This window comes from Notolepis coatsorum (assembly GCF_963971535.1).
Source record: "Notolepis coatsorum genome assembly, chromosome: 5".
Taxonomy (NCBI): Eukaryota; Metazoa; Chordata; class Actinopteri; order Aulopiformes; family Paralepididae; genus Notolepis; species Notolepis coatsorum.
This window is the reverse complement of record NC_140169.1, coordinates 200,681,550-200,702,277: the sequence shown is the minus strand read 5'-3', so window position 1 is coordinate 200,702,277 and position 20,728 is coordinate 200,681,550. Positions and strand designations below refer to the sequence as shown.

Genomic DNA, 20,728 nt, shown 5'->3' with positions numbered 1-20,728 from the left:
TAAATTGTACCTAAATTGTACCTCATCCCATTTCTGCTTTGCACTATATAGTATTGTATATTAGTACACTGCATAGTATTGTATATTATATGGTAACTCAGTTACGTCTATTCTGCATCGAACATTGTACATATGTCTATACTGAACACTGTGACCTCATTTTCTACTTCTAATTTACATGCTATACTATGTTATTGATACTTATCTTGTCTAGCACAGTCTCTGGAGCGTAACAGTAAGAAGCATTTTGTATAAAAGTATTCTGTACTTCTGTATGACAACTATTAAAGAAACTTGAAACTTGAAACTTGAAAAACATCAACAGTGATGAAAGTAAAGAGCTTATCTTTCTCAGTCTTAACCACGCTGTACTTAAGTGAGTTGATTCCATCTTTGTCCATTTTTACTCTGGTTTCCGCTATTAGAGCAAACCTCTTATTGCTCTTATATTCTTATTGTTCGCATTGTGAAAGTCTCTCGTATGCCTGATCATCCTGTATTTGCCAACTTGATGGTCTGGCCGAGAGAGGGACATGCCACGGAGTGAAGTGCGTTTGTACATTTCGTCGTCCTCACCTCCCCAACCCCAGAATCGATTGGCAAAACCATTGACCTTCAAGAACTGTTCTTTAGACAGAGCTGTAACTCCACCAAATATGTTTTTATATGGCAGCGTGAAGCGAAACTTGTCCACAGCCACAGACAGGTGCTGAGGCTGGCTAAAACATCTGTAGATGTTGCGGTCGTCCATGGGAACCAGGTCCACATCGCTGAAGACAAAACAGTCATAGTCGTCCTCCCTCAGGGCCTCAACGAAGCCCACGTTCATCAGCTTGGCTCTGTTGAACGTCCCGTTGCCGTGCTGGTTGATGATGTAGATACCGTAGTCCAGCTGCTGGCGTTGCAGGATAGGATGGAGGTAGTACAGGTACAGCCAGTACTTCAGGTGGTGGAACCGGTTGCGAAACAGGATGATGACCGCCACCTTCTGTTGGGCGATGCAGTCTTGGGGTTTGAATCGCCCTCCGGCCCGGAGATCAAGGTTCTCCCTCCTGACTGAGTCTAATGTCAGTGGCTTGTTGAACTCCACTGCCAATGGTCCCACCAGCTTAGGAGGCCTTTCAGGGCAGGGCTGCAAGTTTGCCAACACCTGGGTCCTTTGCGTTTGATTTTCACGCCGACTTATATAAATATAATTAACACTAATATCACTCACGTACAGCCAGTAGAATGTGAAACAAAGCATAACAGCCAGTCCTGCTCCTTTGGAGAATTTTGTCCACATCTTCAATGTCCTGAGTATTTGGTCCTGATTTGATCCAATGTCTACTAATCCTGTACTAAGTGACATTTATCTTAAAGATGTAACTTATCTGAGACTGTAGAAGTGGTGTAGCACTACAAGACGTCCCACCTCCAGAGCTATGTGGCAGGGCCTCAAAACGATGACAGACTACAAAGGCACCTCCCTCAAACTGAACAGTGACATCTCCTTAGCAAATGATCTCAATACCTTCTATGCGAGGTTTGAGGCTGGTAATAACAACACCAGCCCACAAGCCACGGCAATGGGGGGGGGGGGGTCTGCTGATGGAGACTCAGTGTTCAGGGTAACAGAGCATGAGGTGAGGCGGACCTTTAAAAAAGTGAATATCAGGAAGGCAGCGGGACCGGACGGCATCCCCGGCCGCATCCTAAAAGTCTGTGCCGACCAACTGGCCCCGGTATTCACTGACATATTTAACCTGTCCTTAGAACAGGCTGTCATCCACACCTGCCTAAAGAAGTCCACTATCATCCCTGTACCTAAAAAATCCAAGCCTGCTTGCCTCAACGACTACCACCCTGTAGCTCTCACCTCCATAGCCATGAAGTGCTTTGAGAAGCTAGTAAAGGGCCACATCTGCTCCTCCCTCCCCATCAACCTGGACCCCCTGCCATTTGCATACCGCCCCAACAGGTCCATGGAGGACGCCATAGCCCATGTGCTGCACACAGCAGCATCACACCTGGACAAGAGGAAGGGGAACTATGTGAGAATGCTATTCATCGACTACAGCTCGGCATTCACGACTGTGTGGCTCAGCGGAGTAACAACACAATCATCAAATTTGCTGACGACACAGTAGTGGTGGGCCTGATCTCTGCAAACGACGAGAGGGCCTACCTGGAAGAGGTCAAGGTCCTGGCGGGATGGTGCCAGGAAAACAGCCTCTCCCTGAACGTCAGCAAAACAAAGGAGATGATTGTGGACTTCAGGAGGTGTTGTGAAGAAGGCACGACAACGCCTCTACTTCCTCAGGCGCCTAAGGAAGTTCCAAGTCAGTCAGAAGATCCTTAAGAACTTCTACTCATGTACAATAAAGAGCATCCTGACTGGCAACATCACCTCCTGGTTTGGGAATAGCACTGCACAAGACCAAAGCAGACTACAAAGAGTGACACGTTCAGCCGAACGCACAATTGGAGGGGGGCTCCCCACCCTCCAGAACATTTACAACAAGCGGTGCAGGGGTAAGGCTAAGAGAATCATTAAGGACTCCAGCCACCCGAACAACTGCCTCTTTGAACTGCTGCGGTCAGGCAAGCGATACCGGAGTCTCAAGGCGAGCACAGAAAGACTCAGAAGAAGCTTCTATCCCCAGGCCATCAGGTTGCTCAACGAACAATAAACACTATACAACATCCACCAAATGCACACAGCACACACATCCACACGCACACACTCACTTTAAACAAACAACACAATGCAGCACCCACTCTCCACACTTTAGATCACCTAAACACACTTTATATTTATTGATAAAGGATTTGCACTACAACTCGTACACCTTACTGTAAATTGTACCTAAATTGTACCTTATCCCATTTCTGCTTTGCACTATATAGTATTGTATATTAGTACACTGCATAGTATATTGTATATTATATGGTAACTCAGTTATGTCTATTCCGCATCGAACATTGTACATATGTCTATACTGACCACTGTGACCTCATTTTTTTTACTTCTAATTTACATGCTATACTATGTTATTTCAAACTGTAGTAGTTTTCCAAACAACTGTTTAAAATTGTACTGTACAACACGGACTCAGAAGGTAATTGGAAGAGAAATTGGAGGTAAATTGCAACATTACATTCATAGCTAACTCAAAAAAACTGTCCTTATTTGGTCTCCTGGAGAGGGGGCAAATGAGAATAGCAGCTGAATGAATTACCACATACTGACATTCCTACCATAGGAATGTCAGTATCAAGCCTCAGGATCAAATAGACTTCTTGGAACCAAGATTTAGAGATAATGCTGATTGTAAAGAGGAGCCAGACAGTTGGTCTCAAACTATAAATAAGATCAGAGGAAGCCTTGTGTTTAGGGGAGGGTGGAGACACGTAGGTGTTTTGCACCAGGCCCCTGAGAACAAAGCAAGACGGAACTAGCTCAGATTAGAAACCACCCTTTTAGAAACCGTTCTGCAGCTGTTGAACACCCCCTGTTTTAGAAACTGCTAGAAAACAATCCTAATAAGGAATTCCGGCCTGTCGCTATTCAAGGGTGGGTAGCCTATGAACAGACAGGGCTACTGGTCTTCCAATAAGGGAGCTCGGTAATGCTCAGAACGACCCGCCCCCATGACGTAATGTTGGGGGCGGAGACCTAGACTTTAAGATGGTGTGCTCTGAGGGAGAGCGACAGAACCCCCACGAACGACAGACAGCAAACAACAGCGAATCTACACTCTTCCTCCACTCGACAAAGAAGACAGCGGTGACGCCCCGGAGCAGACGAGAGATAACAACCGAAGAACGAGAACAGACGTCGAGCCCATAGATATTGAATATTTAGACTGAATCCTACGAATCCTCCGGCATAGTGGTTGCTGCTCGTAGTTTTCATTGCTTTTACTCTTCAAATCGTTGATTTGTATTGATTGAAATTAGGGATGTTTATTTAACCTTTATTTACCCAGGCAAGCAAGTAAGAACCAATTCTTATTTAATTTATTGTCAAAAGTATGCATGTTGGTTTAATTCAACAACAAGAGATATGTAATGTTAATTTTTTCTTTTTTAATTATCATATTTTGCACAGATAATGCTTACATTTAGAAAGCCTTTTGAATGCATCCAGTGAAATTATTAATTACCTGAAATTATTCAGTTTTTTTGGGGGGAAACCCTGCATATATCGGTATCGGTTGATATCGGTATCGGTATCGGTATCGAAATTAAGAGTTGGACAATATCGGAATATCGGTATCGGTAAAAAAGCCAATATCGAGCATCCCTAATTGAAATCCTTTTCATTAAACACGGATTCTTCAAAATATCAAACTGCTCAGACCTCCCTTTCTCAAGCCGTCGTAACCACCGGTGGCCGCCGCCGCAGCAAACCATTACCTGGTTTGCATGTTTGTTTTTATAGTACTTCACGGCTTTAAAGGTTTTTGAATCACAACGCAGAGCAGATTAGTATTAGGTTCTGATTTCTATCAGAACAATAAGCCAGAAAAGTACTACATTTGGTGTCGCGACCCCAGAACGAGAAGCGGCCGTGAAACGAGAATTTTTTTCTTCATTCATCAACCTCAACAAACAACAACGTCGACCGGAGCTGCACCAGTTTCGATCCTGGAAAATAGGTGAGTGATGACGAGAAATGTGGTCGTTCAGTTCGAACCAAGGGGGGGGTTGATAAGGTATTACCTCATATTATAGTAAATGTGAAGAAACGTTGGGTGGCACAACTACTGGTTTATGGTGTGGGTCGAGGCGTCGGACTACAGCAGATGAAAGGCTTAACTGATCATGGGCGCGGTATATCTGGTGTTGGCAAGTTCGACAGATGCGTATTCTGGGTTATGAAAACCTAATATATTTCTCAGAACCGGGCGCAATAATGTTGGTAATTTTTTGCGTGTCTGAACAGTGGAGGAGCTATGTATTTGCGCCGGGGAGGTGGGACAGGTCTCGCCGGGGGGGCTGGTACTCAAAGTGGCGCCCGGGCGAGGTGTGTTTCGTCGGGACGTGGATACAGTAGCTCAAACGCTGTTTGGATTATGTAATCAGATGTGGTGAAATGAGGGGGTGATCGGTATAAATCAGGGGGCTTGTTGTGGGTCGCAGGACAAAATCGAGTTAAGAGCAATGTATGAGCGATTAGGTACTGCTTAGAAGTACGCAGGTTGTTACAATGTTGGTATGATGGTAGCGGAGGAGGTTTCAATTCGACGAATCTGCGTTCTTGGTACTCAATATCGGCCGAACTAAATGGAGAATTATGCCTGATTTAAGGTATTTTTCAAGTAGATTAAGTTGACGAAGGGCTGTCCCCATGTTGAGAATGTGGATTTCAGAGGCTCCAAAGTCGCCAGATCTTATTTAGTGCGTGACTGTCTGAGACATATTGTTAGAACTCGATCGCTGTGATAGCTGGCGAACATATTAGTACTTTAATAACATGTTGATTCAACGTACTTGTTGTATTTTGAATGATAGGGGCGATTAGAATAAACTATTGCGCTTAGTCTCGCTTTTTTATAAACACACAGAAGGTATTAAGAATTGTGAAGATACAATGGGACCTTGTAAAGGTGTATTATTAGATTGTGAATGTGAGGCTAGTTAAATTAGTGTGTAAAAATGCGTAAATAGAAGTGTGTTGCATAACAAAAGGACTTATGGTTGGGTTATACGTTGATTAATAAAATATGGATTAAATCTGTACACTGGCGCTTATGTTGTGATTAAAAGCCATTTTTAACGTTATGCCAGTGTGAGCGCCACGTCCATTGTGCCACCGGACCATGAAGCGGGGGCGCGTGCATACTCGTCGTGGCTCGTGCTACAGTGGGAGCACGTTCTCGACAAGGACTTGTGTGCGGCAGGGCGCGTGCGTGTCGTGGCGCGCAAGGCGGTGTGTGACTGAGCGGCTGAGCTGGTTACATACTGTATGGCTGGATAAATGAAACGATGTGATTAACTCATCGGGGCTCGTTAAGATATTGGAAAATACTGCATGGTGTGGATGAGACGATGGTTCAGTGCGACTGTAATTGTCTGTGAATATTGAATGTCACGGCGCAGACGATAGACGCAGCCCGCTAGCCAGCCCGAGGCCAGCGCGTAAGCTAGTGATGAATCCGGCTAGCACGCTAGAATCTGTCATGTACATTGTTCAGTTAGCTCGTTAGCCTCCATAGAGCTCGGATGGGCAGCTGGTAGTTAGCCTGTCTGGGCCTGATAACAAGCAATTGCGAGTAGTCCGCCCTAACAATGTATTTAGGTCCACAACGCCAAGCCACTCACCCGACAAAGCTATCAAGCCACCGTCTCGACCAACCCCCCGAGATATTCCTCCGCTTTGGCCAACGACCAAAATGAGCGACGGTCATCGCCCTTACATAGCACAGACAATCTTGCGGGGGCGAATAGCGTAGGCCTCAAGCCCAGTTTCCATAGCTTGGCCATGACCAGTTTGTATTCGCCCCTCTGTGCCTGAACCTCCGGTGTGAAGTCCTCGAAAATGGCCACTTTGTGATTGTCGAGACCCAGATCCCCCCTTCTGGCCCGGGCCGACCGCATGATGAGTTCTCTCTGTTGTAGCCTGTTTAGCTTGACAATGATGGGCCTCGGCTCCTTGCCCACACCAGGACTGGTCTTGCCCGCTCTGTAGGCCGACTCACACAAGGGCGGATCGGGAAGGACATCCTTCCCCAGTATCCTCTGCAGCAGCTCCGGCATGTTCTCCGAGAGACGTCCTCCCTCACTGCCCTCCGGTACACCAACAATCCTGATGTTGTATCGTCTCTCCCTGGACTGCAGTTCCACAATTACCGACTGTAGTTTGCCGACGTCAGCCTGCGTAGCCAGCAGGGAGCTCTCTAGACCCGCCACCCTTTCGCCTTGTTGAGAGGCCTCAACCGTTAGCGAAGCTAGTTCGTTAGCGTTAGCTGCGGCGGCAGCGTGTAGCGACTCCATCTTTTCTTTCAACGGACCTACCGCCAGCCTGATTTCCTCCGACATTGCCCGATGGAAGGAATCAAAAAGTTCCGCCTGCGCTTTTATCTGAGCATCAGCGAAGCGTACCTCAAAGTCTGCATGGAGTTTGGTCACGACCGAGAGAATTTCACTTATCTCAGGCGAAAGCGAGGACGGGCCCGGTGCCATTTTGTCGGCTGAAGCGTTGTTGGCTCTGGTTCCCGGCTTCGACATCACGAAAAGTCGAAAAAAGGTCGATGAAGGTAGTAGATGCTCGACCATTCAACAAAAAGATCAATAAGAAATAAAAATAAAATAAAGACTAGTGGGGTGACAGTGTTTTCCGCACGATAATAGGGAGCTCCCGTGAAACACGTCTCACCCCATGAACGCCTGGCTCCGCCCCCTGGTAGTGAAAGGTTTAAAACTATAGCAATTGGGAAACAGGGTGGAAACCTGACCTGAGCATGACGTAAGAGTAAAGATTGGCCACCATGTGAATATGGTCAATGATTTGTTTGGCTGTGGTGAATCCTCATAATACAGAGACGGTGATTCACTTCGTCTCTGAAGGTAACTTTTTGGGATTTGTGATTCCTTCAGTTCGTGTCACAAGTAAGTGTTAAATATGTGCATAATGAGGACGCTTAGTTATTGTCTGTGATTTATATGGTTAAGGCTTATACTAATGTTATAAATAATTCTACCAGCTGTTTAGGAAGCAATGTACCAGTATGTTTATAGTGATAATCTAGCCAATTGGGTATAATCTATGTTGTTGATTATAGTTATAGATGATGATGGCGCTGCCCCGTTCGGCTGCCTCTCTGTTTGCTCCGTCGAGACTGTGTTTACTTTTGTTAATATTTATAGTTTTTAGAGTTTTGTGCGTACCAACTGTTGGTGCATTTAATGTATATGACCGTCAGTCACTCATAGACATTGGATTACGGGAAACTTACCAACTGGATTACTCGCTGGATCAACTTTCCGAACCACATCAATGGCCAGAAGAAATCCTCCGGAGACTAGGACCAGATCCTTTGTTCCCAGAGCCCAGGAAAAGACGTCGAGGAAAAAGGGCTGGGATCCGAAACAGGCTGAGATCCAGACGACACCGTACACCACTTCCCAGTATATTGCTAGCCAATGTACAATCAATAGACAATAAACTGGATGACATCCGAGCAAGGATTCAATATCAAAGAGACGTTAGGGACTGCAATGTCCTTTGCTTCACCGAAACATGGCTAACACCGGAGGTTCCAGATCACGCGATTCAACCAGCGGATCACTTCTTTATCCATAGGAAGGATCGGACACAATCAGAGTCCGGTAAACAACGTGGTGGAGGTATTGCCTTCATGTTTAACAAAAATTGGAGTGATCCAACGAATGTGAAGGAATTATCCAACCACTGCTCCCCAGAACTGGAATATATAACCATCAAGTGTCGTCCTTTCTTCCTCCCGAGGGAGTTAACGGCGATCGTCTTGGTCGGAGTGTATATTCCACCGCAAGCCAACAACAACGCCGCGCTCTCCAGACTACACGACGAGGTAAATAATATACAAGCGACGAACGTTAACGCCGCCATTTTAGTACTGGGAGATTTCAATAGCGCCAATCTGAGAAAGGTATTGCCTGATTTCTACCAGCATGTGACTTGCAACACCAGAGGCGGTAACATCCTAGATCACTGTTACACGCAATTTAAAGGTGGCTACAAGGCTCATTCTGATAGTGGCTTTGGCAAGTCAGATCACGCATCCATTTTCCTTACACCAAAGTACAGACAAAGAATTAAAAGTACTCCCGTAGTCTCGCGAGAGGTGCAGAAATGGGATGTGACGTCAGAGGATACAATCCGGTCAGTGTTTCACAACACAGACTGGATTGTATTCCGCGACACAGATAACATTAATGCCTACACGGAGACAGTGCTGGACTATGTCTGTACTAGGGTGAAAGAAACAATCCCCACTACCAAAATGAAAGTTTACCCAAATCAAAAACCCTGGGTAGACAAATCCGTCCGTGAAGCTCTGAGAGAGCGCACCAAAGCATACAATGACGGCCTAGTGGCAGGCAACATGAATGACCACAAGGTGGCGCAACACAACGTAAGGAGGACAGTGTCAGAGGCCAAACGGCGCTACAGGGATAAAATTGAACTCCAGTTTGAACAAGCTGACTCTAGAGCTATGTGGCAGGGGCTCAAAACGATGACAGACTACAAAGGCGCCTCCCTCAAACTGAACAGTGACATCTCCTTAGCAAACGACCTCAATACCTTCTATGCGAGGTTTGATGCTGGTAATAACAACACCAGCTCACAAGCCCCGGCAATGGGGGGGGGGGGGTCGGCTGCTGATGGAGGCGCAGTGTTCAGGGTAACAGAGCATGAGGTGAGGCGGACCTTTAAAAAAGTGAATATCAGGAAGGCAGCAGGTCCGGACGGCATCCCCGGCCGCGTCCTAAAAGTCTGTGCCGACCAACTGGCCCCAGTATTCACTGACATATTTAACCTGTCCTTAGAACAGGCTGTCATCCCCACCTGCCTGAAGAAGTCCACTATTATCCCTGTACCCAAAAAATCCAAGCCTGCTTGCCTCAACGACTACCGCCCTGTAGCTCTCACCTCCATAGCCATGAAGTGCTTTGAGAAGCTAGTAAAGGGCTACATCTGCTCCTCCCTCCCCATCAACATGGACCCCCTGCAATTTGCATACCGCCCCAACAGGTCCACGGAGGACGCCATATCCCATGTGCTGCACACAGCAGCATCACACCTGGACAAGAGGCAGGGGAACTATGTGAGAATGCTATTCATCGACTACAGCTCGGCATTCAATACCATAGTCCCCTCCATACTCATAGCCAAGCTCAGGGACCTGGGCTTGGGCTATGACCTCTGCCAGTGGGTCTTGGACTTCCTGACTGGCAGACCCCAGGTGGTGAGAGCAGGCAACTGCACCTCCTCATCCATCACCCTCAACATAGGGGCCCCCCAGGGCTGTGTTCTGAGTCCCCTCCTCTACTCCCTGTACACACACGACTGTGTGGCTCAGCGGAGTAGCAATACAATCGTCAAATTTGCTGACGACACAGTGGTGGTGGGCCTGATCTCTGCCAATGACGAGAGGGCCTACCTGGAAGAGGTCAAGGTCCTGGCGGGATGGTGCCAGGAAAACAGCCTCTCCCTGAACGTCAGCAAAACAAAGGAGATGATTGTGGACTTCAGGAGGTCGGGGGTCAAGGACTACAGCCCCCTCAGCATCGACGGGGCACCGGTTGAGAGAGTCAACAGCTTCAAGTACCTCGGAGCCCACATATCCGAGGACTTGACATGGACCATACACATTAACAGTGTGGTGAAGAAGGCACGACAACGCCTCTACTTCCTCAGGCGCCTAAGGAAGTTCCAAGTCAGCCAGAAGATCCTTAAGAACTTCTACTCATGTACAATAGAGAGCATCTTGACCGGCAACATCACCTCCTGGTTTGGGAATAGCACTGCAAAAGACCAAAGCAGACTACAAAGAGTGACACGTTCAGCCGAACGCACAATTGGAGGGGGGCTCCCCACCCTCCAGAACATTTACTACAAGCGTTGCAAGGGGAAGGCTAAGAGAATTATTAAGGACTCGAGCCACCCGAACAACTGCCTCTTTGAACTGCTGCCGTCAGGCAAGCGATACAGGAGTCTCAAGGCGAGCACAGAAAGACTCAGAAGTAGCTTCTATCCCCAGGCCATCAGGCTGCTAAACGAACAATGAATGAACACTACACAACAACAACCACCAAACTCTGTAATATTGAATATTCACTCTGTAATAAATATTTGATTGCTAACACCCTCTCCTCATCTTTCAAGGTCAATAAAAGAATATACCTTATCAGTACAAAGAGGAGAACAAAAGCGGAGAAGAGAGGGAAGGAACCAGAGACAAAGGTAATATCTAGAGGCTGTAAAGGCAGGGAGAGGAAGAGAGAGCCAGGAGAAAGAAGATGGGGAGTGGGGGGATCAGAGGATGTAGCAGGAGGACGAGAGGTATGATGGGACTCCTCCTGATGCTCAGTCTCCTCATCTTGGGACTCGTCTGGTACATCTTCAATGACAGTAATGTGGGACATCATGGCCCCTTACATCCACAACAACAACAACAACAACAAGGCTGCAAGGACAACGTCATCGACAAAGTTGTGGAGCGCTACTCTCACAGCTGGCAGAGGCAGTTCAGATCTCTGTTGAGCAACAGGTGCCATGGCCTCACCAAGGCCATCGTCACTCAGGCCAACACTCCCCTGGGTACCAAGGTTGTGTACGATGGCGAGAAGAGAAAGCCTCTACAGGTCACCTCAGAGATCTTCAGCACCTTTGCAAAGGAACATCCCTTTCTAAATAAAACCTGGGACACATGTGCTGTGGTCGGGAATGGAGGAATCCTGGCCAATAGCAGCTGTGGTGAAAAGATAGACTCTGCCCAATTTGTCATCAGGTGCAACCTGCCTCCCTTGGAGAACGGCTACGAGAGAGATGTGGGCAACAAGACTGACCTTGTGACAGCCAACCCCAGCATCCTCCTGGAGAAGTTTGCGGGTCTGATGGAGCGACGTGGAAAGCTCTCCTTCGTGGAGAGCCTGCGTAGCTACGGCGACTCCCTGATGCTCCTGCCCGCCTTCTCCTACAGCCAAAACACGCCTGTGTCCCTGCGGGCCCTGTACACCATCCAGGACTTTCACAGTCCCTCCCGGCCGGTCTTCCTCAATCCCGAGTACCTCCAGAACCTGGCCCGCTTCTGGCGCGCGCAGGGCCTGAGCACAGTGCGGCTCAGCTCGGGCCTCATGATGGCCAGCCTGGCTCTGGAGCTCTGTGCCAACGTGCACCTGTATGGCTTCTGGCCCTCCAACCAGCACCCGCTCGGACACCGGCCGCTCACGGAACACTACTATGATGACAGGCAGAGCAAGAACGTGCACGCCATGCCCGCCGAGTTTGACCACCTGCTGAGGTTGCACGGTCAGGGCGTTCTCAGGATACACCTGGGAGAGTGTCTGCCGTCCAGCAGGTAGGGGCCCTGCACCCGGAGAGAATCCACCCAGCTAGAACTGACACCGCTGAGGGAACAGTGCCTCCTCTCTCCAGCCTCCTCCCCTTAACAGTCTTAAGATCTCAAGCCCTCGCACCGTCGCACGGCCCCGGCCGAAACTGGACGTACATGTCTGTGACACAGATTTGTTGTTTTTGAGCAGCAAGGGGAGGCATGGTTTACGTTTGTGGGGAATGCCTCGCTGATCACGGTGGAGGAGTGTCAAAGGTCACAGACAGCGTGACCAAAGAATGATGACCTCTCGGACGCCAAAGGGGCATCACCAGCAGACCTCTCGTCCTACAGATATTCCTGTGGAACCACACCCCTTTCCCCCCCTCCTAGATTCTGGTCCGGATACCAGAATAATCAACGACAAGACGGCGAGCCAAGACGGAGAAGACCTTTCAACCCTGTGATGCCATATTCTAGAAATCCTGAATAATGGGGGAGATTTTTAAAAGACTGTAAATTTTTTTTAAATCTAAGTATGTATTTTAAGCTTGTTAACAGAACGAGTGTGCCTCTGACCTAAGCGCGGAATGCACTGAAAGTCAGTGATTTATAAAGGATGTATTTTTGTTTCTCCCTCCTACTAGGGGTCAACTTACAATTTTAAAATGTTAAAAGATATATCAAGCGTCTGGCTAAAGGAGCTATTGACCTATAACTTGTGGGTAATAATTATGACCCTATACTACATTTTATGGAATGTACACTAAAAGTGAAGAGAAACCTTCATTTTCCTCCTCATCTTCTCTCCCCCTGAGTGAGGCCTCTGTGCGACCTTGCCTTCTGTAAGAAAAATGCACCCTACTGATTAAGCCTTCTGCCTCCTAAACTGCAGCTTGCTGATTGGTCGTTATGATCCTATCTACCTAGAAGACGAGTTATGTTCTGTCTCACTGTACAAACCATGCGCCCTCGGGTGGCGCCCAAGAATCCTAAAATGCACCCTACTGATTGGAGAAGAAGAGGGTTAACCCTTCACAAACCCAGAGGACTCACTGTAACACACTGCACTGTGTTTAGAAACAGAGCGTGACGGAGAAGGTGTATTAAGATGTTTTTAACGTCTGTTTGATGTGTAAATGCTTAAAAGGAATTGCTAGTACAGGAGACTGTGACTTTATAAACCAGGGCTATTCAACTGGCGGCCCGCGGGCTGATTCTGACCGGCCCGCCAAAGATTACATGATAATACATTTTTTTTTTTTTTTCCATGTCAACGTTAACACGCACAATTGAGCCAAAAGCCACTCAATTAATGACAGATTTCATTGATAAATTGAGGGAAAACTTTGCAAGTTGATTTGATGAATTTGACATGTCCAGATAATTGATGCATTTTGTGAGCAACCCTTTATGAGATGCAGTGTTGGCCGGTGTTGATACGAGTGATGTGTGTATGAGACGTTCGCGCATGCGCATTGATGAGATGGTTGGAATATGTGTGATATGGATGGTGGACGGGAGGAAGGGAGTGAGATGTGGTTAAAAGTACACTAGGTGGCGCCAGAGTCTGGGTAAGGGGACTATTGTGGGGGAATTATATTGTCAGAGGCAATGTGGGTGGAACTGCGCTAGGGGGCGATAGAGGCAAAGTTGAGACTCTCGTCCAAAGCTAATATGGGAAGTTAAGCGGCTGCAGAGTGTGTCGCTCTTTTGGAAACCCCACAGTCTCTCTCTCTCTCTCCTTCCCTCCCTCTCCCTCTCTCTCCCTCTCTCCCTCTCTCCCTCTCCCTCTCTCCCTCCCTCACTCCCTTCTCTCTCCTTCCCTCCCTCCCTCTCTCCCTCCCTTTCTCTCTCCTTCCACACCTCCCTCTCTCCTTCCCTCTCTCCCTTTCTCCCTCTCTCCCCCTCTCTCCCTCCCTTTCTCTCACTCTCTCCCTCCTTCTTTCCTTCCCTCCCTCCCTCTCTCCCTCTCTCCTTCCCTCTCTTCCCTCCTCTCTCTCTCCTCTCTCTCTCTCCTCTCTCTCTCCCTCTCTCTCTTTCCCCCTCTCTCTATCTCCCCCTCCACGGGAGGCATTTGGGCAGGTGCAATGTATGACGTAATGTATGGTGTGATTTACGGTTAGGAACAGGGTCCCGGTGTGGGACCACATGCCCTTCTGCTCCCTTCTACCCCCCCCCCCCCCTCCATTGCTCTCCCTTTTCCCTTCTGCTCCCTTCCCTCTCCCCCCCCCTCTCTCTCTCCCTCCTTCCTCCCTCTTTCCCTTTCCTTTCTGCTCTCTCTCCCTTCCCTCTCCCCCCCCCCTCCATTGCTTTCTCTCTCTCTCCCTCTTTTCTCCCTATTTCCCTTTCCTTTCTGCTCTCTCTCCCTTTTCCCTTCTGCTCCCTTCTACCCCCCCCCTCCATTGCTCTCCCTTTTCCCTTCTGCTCCCTTCCCTCTCCCCCCCCCCTCTCTCTCTCCCTCCTTCCTCCCTCTTTCCCTTTCCTTTCTGCTCTCTCTCCCTTCCCTCTTCCCCCCCCCCCTCCATTGCTTTCTCTCTCTCTCCCTCTTTCCTCCCTCTTTCCCTTTCCTTTCTGCTCTCTCTCCCTTTTCCCTTCTGCTCCCTTCTACCCCCCCCTCCATTGCTCTCCCTTTTCCCTTCTGTTCCCTCTCCTCCCCCCCCCCTCTCTCTCTGCTCTCTCTCCCTTCCCTCTTCCCCCCCCCTCCATTGTTTTCTCTCTCTCTCCCTCTTTCCTCCCTCTTTCCCTTTCCTTTCTGCTCTCTCTCCCTTTTCCCTTCTGCTCCCTTCTACCCCCCCTCCCCCTCCATTGCTCCCTTCTGCTCCCTTCCCTCTCCCCCCCTCTCTCTCTCCCTCTTTCCTCCCTCTTTCCCTTTCCTTTCTGCTCTCTCTCCCTTCCCTCTTTCCCCCCCCCTCCATTGCTTTCTCTCTCTCTCCCTCTTTCCTCCCTCTTTCCCTTTCCATTCCCCCCCCCTCCATTGCGTCTCCCTCTTTCCCTTTTTCCCTTCTGCTCCCTTCTACCCCCCCCTCCATTGCTTTCTCTCTCTCCCTCTTTCCTCCCTCTTTTCCCTTTCTTTTCTGCTCTCTCTCCCTTCTACCCCCCCCCCCTGCGTTGCTTCCCTCTCTTCCCTTCTACCCCCCCTCTCCATCCTTTACCTCACTCCCTGAACCCTTCTCTCTCTCTCCCCCCCCTTCCTTCTTAAACCGGCCTAGAGTTACATGTTTTCCCACTGGCCCGGTCCTCTCTTGACCGGTCGGCGGTCTCGTCACGGCCTCTCTCTCCTGCCCACCAAGGGGTGCTGGTGTGTCCTGGTTTGTGTTTAGGTTGGGGTCTTCGCGTCAGTGGACTGTGGAGTGTGTGGTTATAAAGCTATGTTGTTATTTGTGGGGATTGCAGGACATATTAGGACACACGCCGGTGAAGGAGGAACGAGGAGGAGGACGGAACACTCGACATGGTTCCTGGTTTGAGTGAAAATAGTAGGCGGGTGCTTCTGGGGTGTGCTGTGGCGATGGTTTGGTTGTGTGTGTTGGCCAGCGTGATACTGTATGGTCCATTTCAGCGGCCTGAACTGCCAGAGGTGGTGGTAGTGGGTAAACGGTCGCTGCCAGACCATCGCGGTAATCTGTTTTTAGGGATGGCGAGAACAGTGGCAAAGATGGCTAATAGATCAGATTGCTATGTGTGCGGCTTGTCCCCACAAGCGGCCGACGCGGGCCTTCCTCTGATTGCACACCCCATAACGAAGTGTCATGCCAACGTGTTAAGGGATTCGCCTGCCCCTCACCTGTGCGACGGGGTGGGACATGATAGAATTGAGAAGTATTTGGGCCGGGGGTCAGGTGGTAATACGTTTTTAGGGTATGGAGCACTGAGAGACAGTAGCCCCATTCCGGTGGCGTATAGGGCGGCTGGGTTTGAGATGTGCGTGGAGGGGAAATCCGATGGTAAAAGCGTGGGGTATTTGGACGGCTGCTTGGGAGATAGTGGGGTCTGGGGTAAGGATTCAGAGGCGCCAGCCCCTAGTGGGGCGTTTTGGATTTGTGGTGAGTTTGCGTACGCCGCGTTACCAATTAACTGGAGGGGAAAGTGTGCGTTGGGGTATTTAGTACCGGCTATGAGGATATCGGACGTTTTGCCAGCGCTTCCCAAGACAAGGGGAAGGAGGGATGTGGACCACTTTTTCAGGGTGGCGTTTCCCTGGTATGGGACGTATGCAAACATGGGTGAACTGGACCATTTAGCTAGGGTATTTGAAGATATGGCAGTCACGACGGCGAGGGGATTGAGCCTGGAGGCTCAGGAGCTACGGTCCTTACGACTGATGGAACTACAAACGAGGACAGCTATGGACTTCCTGTTGGCGAGTTCAGGAGGCACGTGTGCATTAATTGGTCAGGAATGCTGCACATTTGTCCCAGCAAATGATGAAGGTGGCTTGCCAGCGGTTATAGAGCATTTACAGAACATTACTAGAGATATGCAGGTCCCGCGGGAGGACTCGTGGGAGGACTGGGGTCATGATCAACTGGGCTATATAGGATGGACTGTTGTTAAATATCTGCTGTGTGCTGTGGTAATGTTTGCGGTTGTGGTTGTTTGTGTGAATGTGATCAAAGTATGTGTTACGTATGTGTTCAGGACTCTCGGCGCGGCTGGTTCTGCGACTGAGAGGCCACACTGCTCGGCTGCACCTGCGTATACTATGATGATAGTGAGGGATGGCGCGGAGGGTGGCAGGGTGGGTGTGGGCGTTCCGTTGAAGCCGAGATGCCCGGCATACGCGCTGGCAACTATTCTCTGATCGGGGTGGTGGACATTCTGGATTGGGGAGTGGGGGAGCCGGGGCGTGCGTAAGGGTGTGGGGCGGGGGACGTGCCTGGACGAACGTACATTACCGTTGGCTGGATGAATGTGTATGCAATTTTGTTTTTTCCATAATAGGTACGTGTGGAGTGACTGTATAATGTGGAGCTGTGTACCCGGAGTTCGGTGTTGGGTCTGGTCGGCTGTGCATGGCCGTCCGGCAGGGCACTGGACTCTGGGGATGTTAGCCTGAATGACATGATAAGTTGCTGGGTTGCTGACTGCTTTGTTCCTGTGGTGAGGTGTGTTCGAACCGCTGTGGAGGGTCTGTTATGGTCTCTTCAGAAAACAGAGTTGACACCTCGTGGCGTGCGTGGCGCGGTGTCCGAAGCATTCTTTAGATTATCTCTGGGGGACACGAGTCTGGGTGACATGTGTCCCCTGGGGGGAGTGGTACTGAATAATGGAAAAGAATGTGAATGAATGGATGTAACTATACTAATCAAGATGTTTTTGTTTTCCGAGGAATATCAGAATTGGAGTGGAATCAAGCGGAAATAAAGGAGAGCCGAAATTCGACCAAAAATAGGAACCCAGTGTGTTGACGGAGATCGAACGAGAAGAAAAACAGGGAGTAGAAACTGGCGGTATCACACACATGTATCAATTACAAATGTCTCGTGTTTAAGAGTGTATGAGGAAAGTAAAAAGATACTCATACTCATGAATGAAAAGAACCTGTCAGGAATTTGATTATAGAGACAGAGTAAAGTACAAGTCCAGTTGATAAATTAACCAGAACTGTTGTCATTGTGTGCTCTGATCTCCAGCAGTTCGATTGGACACGCGGAACACCACAAATCAGGTAAGAATAGGAATTTCAGGCGAAAAAGGGACAGAAGAGAATAGGAAGGGCCCACAGTGCCACTATTGGTTGTCCGAGTAGGAGTCAGTCACAAAGAGCATAGACACCTACATTTAGATAGGGATTACAGAAGATACTTTTCTGCCTGTGCCATTGTTACAAGATAAAAAAGATAAGGGAAACTTTAGGAAAATGGGGAGAAAGAGCGCATATAAGAAAATGAAAGCCGCAACCCAATCAGATAAGTCGACCCTAATTGGATGGATGGAAGAGAGTCCAGTACAGATTATTGCCGACGAACACGACCATACAATAGGTAACGAATATTACTTGGAAAAAGCAATTTATGTATAAAAAAGATGGAATAAAAGATGGGAAAAGCTTGCGAAACGTTGGCCTGTCGAAGGTTCTTTTGATTTGGAGCTAATAGCTAATATACGAATGCTAATTAAGACATATGCATACCACGGGGACAAGGTGACAAGGGCAAAGAAATGTTTGCAAGAAACAACCATGATAGAATCTTATGCACGGGAAGCCGAGAGGAGAGATAGTGAAAGGAAGGCCATTGAAAATGTCAATGATGCGGACAAACCAGTAGAGGAGGTAGTCCCGGTCACCATAACTCCCCTGGCCTCTAACACAACACCTGTCACCGCCCAAAGTGCAGTTCAGTTAGCCTCACCCACCCCAGCCTCCTATCTTATTGCTAAACAGGAAAGAATTGAGGGAGCTTTAGCACCCCCGCCATATGCCAGTAGAAATGGGGAACCAATATACCCCATCCTACCTGTATTAGAGATGAGTAGCCCTTATCAGTTGACAGATGATCTGGGGAACAGAGAGACGGGACAAGCAAAGACATCAATTCAGCTGATAGCTGGACTACCAGACAGTCCAATCCAGGCTCGTTCAGACAGAGAATATGTGGCCGCACCGCGTCAAAGGAAAAGGACGGAATATGTGTCAGATCGAGCCAGGGTGATCCAAGAAGCTGAAAGGGATGGACAGAAAAGCTATGAGACACTGCTAAAACAGAAAGATTGGGCAAGGATAAAGGCAAGCCACGGCCACACCCCAGATTTGTCTGACCGCCAGAGTGAGTACTACAAACCTCCCCCTCCCCTACGCCACACCCCAGAATTGTCTGACCACCAGAGAGAGTCTGACCGCCGGCGCGAGTTATTACAAAGCTCCCCATTTCCTGCGCCCCACCCCGGATACAAAACTCTCCCTTCCCCACGTGAGTCCAGCAGGTGCGTAACAAGTGACAGTTCCGAGATTGGTCTCACGAAAGAACAGTGGGCGCAGGAAGGGGGAGCCGCCGAACCAGCGCATGGAGGTAAGGAGCCTGATTTAATCGACATCGAACTGGGTGGGGAGATGATAAAGATAAAAGACGGTCTGGTGGAGATAGGCGAGGCGCTCGTGGGTTTGGACGATGACCATGCAGCCGTAGTAGTGCTGTTGGCGGGCCATGATAGGACAGACTCTCAAAGAGAGGGGGAGTATCACGAGATCATCCAGATGCGGGAAAACATTGAGGATAAACAAAACGTCCTGCGAGGTAGAAGATCGGAACAGAAAAAGGCCCTCAAGAAAGTAGAGGATATTGTAACTAATAGAGTAGCGACCAGATCACATACGAGGGATAAGCAACCTCATACCCATGCCCCCGTCCACATGGCTCCTATAATAGTAAGAGGACAGGACCTGGAATATCACCCCTGGAAGGCGTCTGACATGACGCAGGTGTCTGAGAAATTGCCGCCCCTCCAGAATGGGGCCAATCCGTGGATTGCCAAACTGGAGGAATTGATGGTCGGACAAGAACTGGCAATGGGGGATGTAAAGAAACTATTGACAACCATGATGGGAAAAGACGGCATGGAAAGGATACTGGAGATGGCTGCCCTGCAGGGCCATGTGGGGACTGGAGCGCATGATGCGGACCTGTTCGGACGATAAACCTATCCGAGAAACCTATCCGACGAGACTGCACCCAGACCAAATTCAGATTGGTACTCTGGGGGCAACAACCCACCCCAGGCTGTACGTACGACAAGCCTATGCCGCATGGAAGAATACAACTGGTCGCGAGGCAGAACTTGACCGCATGCATGAAGCCACGTTAAGAGCCAAGATTGAAGACGGCCTCCCCCTAGAGGTAAGGCAGAAATTGGCCGAGGTGGTGTCTTTGTCAAGTATGGAAGTGAGCTATTATATTGATCAGGTGGCTCATTACGTTGAACTGTATCGGAAAAAAGAGCAAAATAAGAAGGAGAAGGATATGGAACAACAACGTAGGATCCTGTATCAACAGACAACCGATGCAGGGAAGTTAGTGGAATATCTTCAAGCCTTAGTCCAGGCCCCACAACCAAGAGGTGGGACGGGCTACGAAGGGGAACAACATGAACAGAGACAGGCTCAAGCGGGAACACAAGGGGGTCCTGCGCCGGAACAACAACAAAGGCCAAGAGGAGCACCCTGGTTGCAGTCACGAGGACAAGGTGGAGGCAGAAGAGGGGGCGCGAATGGATACAGAAGTCGGCGGATTGAGTGTTGGACGTGCAGGGAGATTGGACATATTTCACGGGAATGTGAACAGGGCTACCAAGCCAGAGGGGGAGGCACTCGGGGGGGGGAACAGGGGAAGAAATTGGCAAGGCCAAGGCCCACCCGAGGTCAAGACCCTAGTGAGAACAATGGCCCGGTAAATCCATCAAGAGGGCCAGATGAATCGCTCTGAAGAGGCCCAGAGAGTCCAATGGGGAGGTGTCAGCTGTCAGTGTCATCTTTAAGGGAGGAGCCTATTGTGTGCGTAGCGGTGAATGACAAATCTGTCGAGATGATGGCAGACACCGGTGCGGCCTACACGGTAGTACAACCCCAAGACGCGACGCACCTAACCATGTCCGGTCGATACATACGGACAATTGGATTTGAGGGATTAAAACAGCTGACGCCGGTTACCGATCCTGTGACTCTGAGATATCGAGGCAGGGAAGCGACTCTCCCTGTGCTGGTC

General features: G+C 49.2%; 1 protein-coding gene and 1 pseudogene across 2 annotated transcripts; one reads left to right on the top strand and one right to left on the bottom strand.

Annotated features, from left to right (window-relative positions):
• Nucleotides 1–284: 284 nt before the first annotated feature.
• On the bottom strand, nt 285–7,215 carry LOC311228513 (beta-1,4-galactosyltransferase 2-like; annotated as a pseudogene). Its single transcript has 2 exons — nt 6,689–7,215; nt 285–1,157 (listed from the first exon to the last, which is right to left on the bottom strand). The product of its transcript is annotated as a beta-1,4-galactosyltransferase 2-like (transcript).
• Nucleotides 4,522–13,224, top strand: LOC311229095 (alpha-2,8-sialyltransferase 8F-like). Its single transcript, XM_084315106.1, has 2 exons — nt 4,522–4,643; nt 10,859–13,224. Exon 2 carries the CDS (start codon nt 10,993–10,995, stop codon nt 12,055–12,057), a length of 1,065 nt encoding a protein of 354 aa, XP_084171232.1. The 5' UTR covers nt 4,522–4,643; nt 10,859–10,992; the 3' UTR covers nt 12,058–13,224.
• The last annotated feature ends 7,504 nt before the right edge of the window (nt 13,225–20,728 follow it).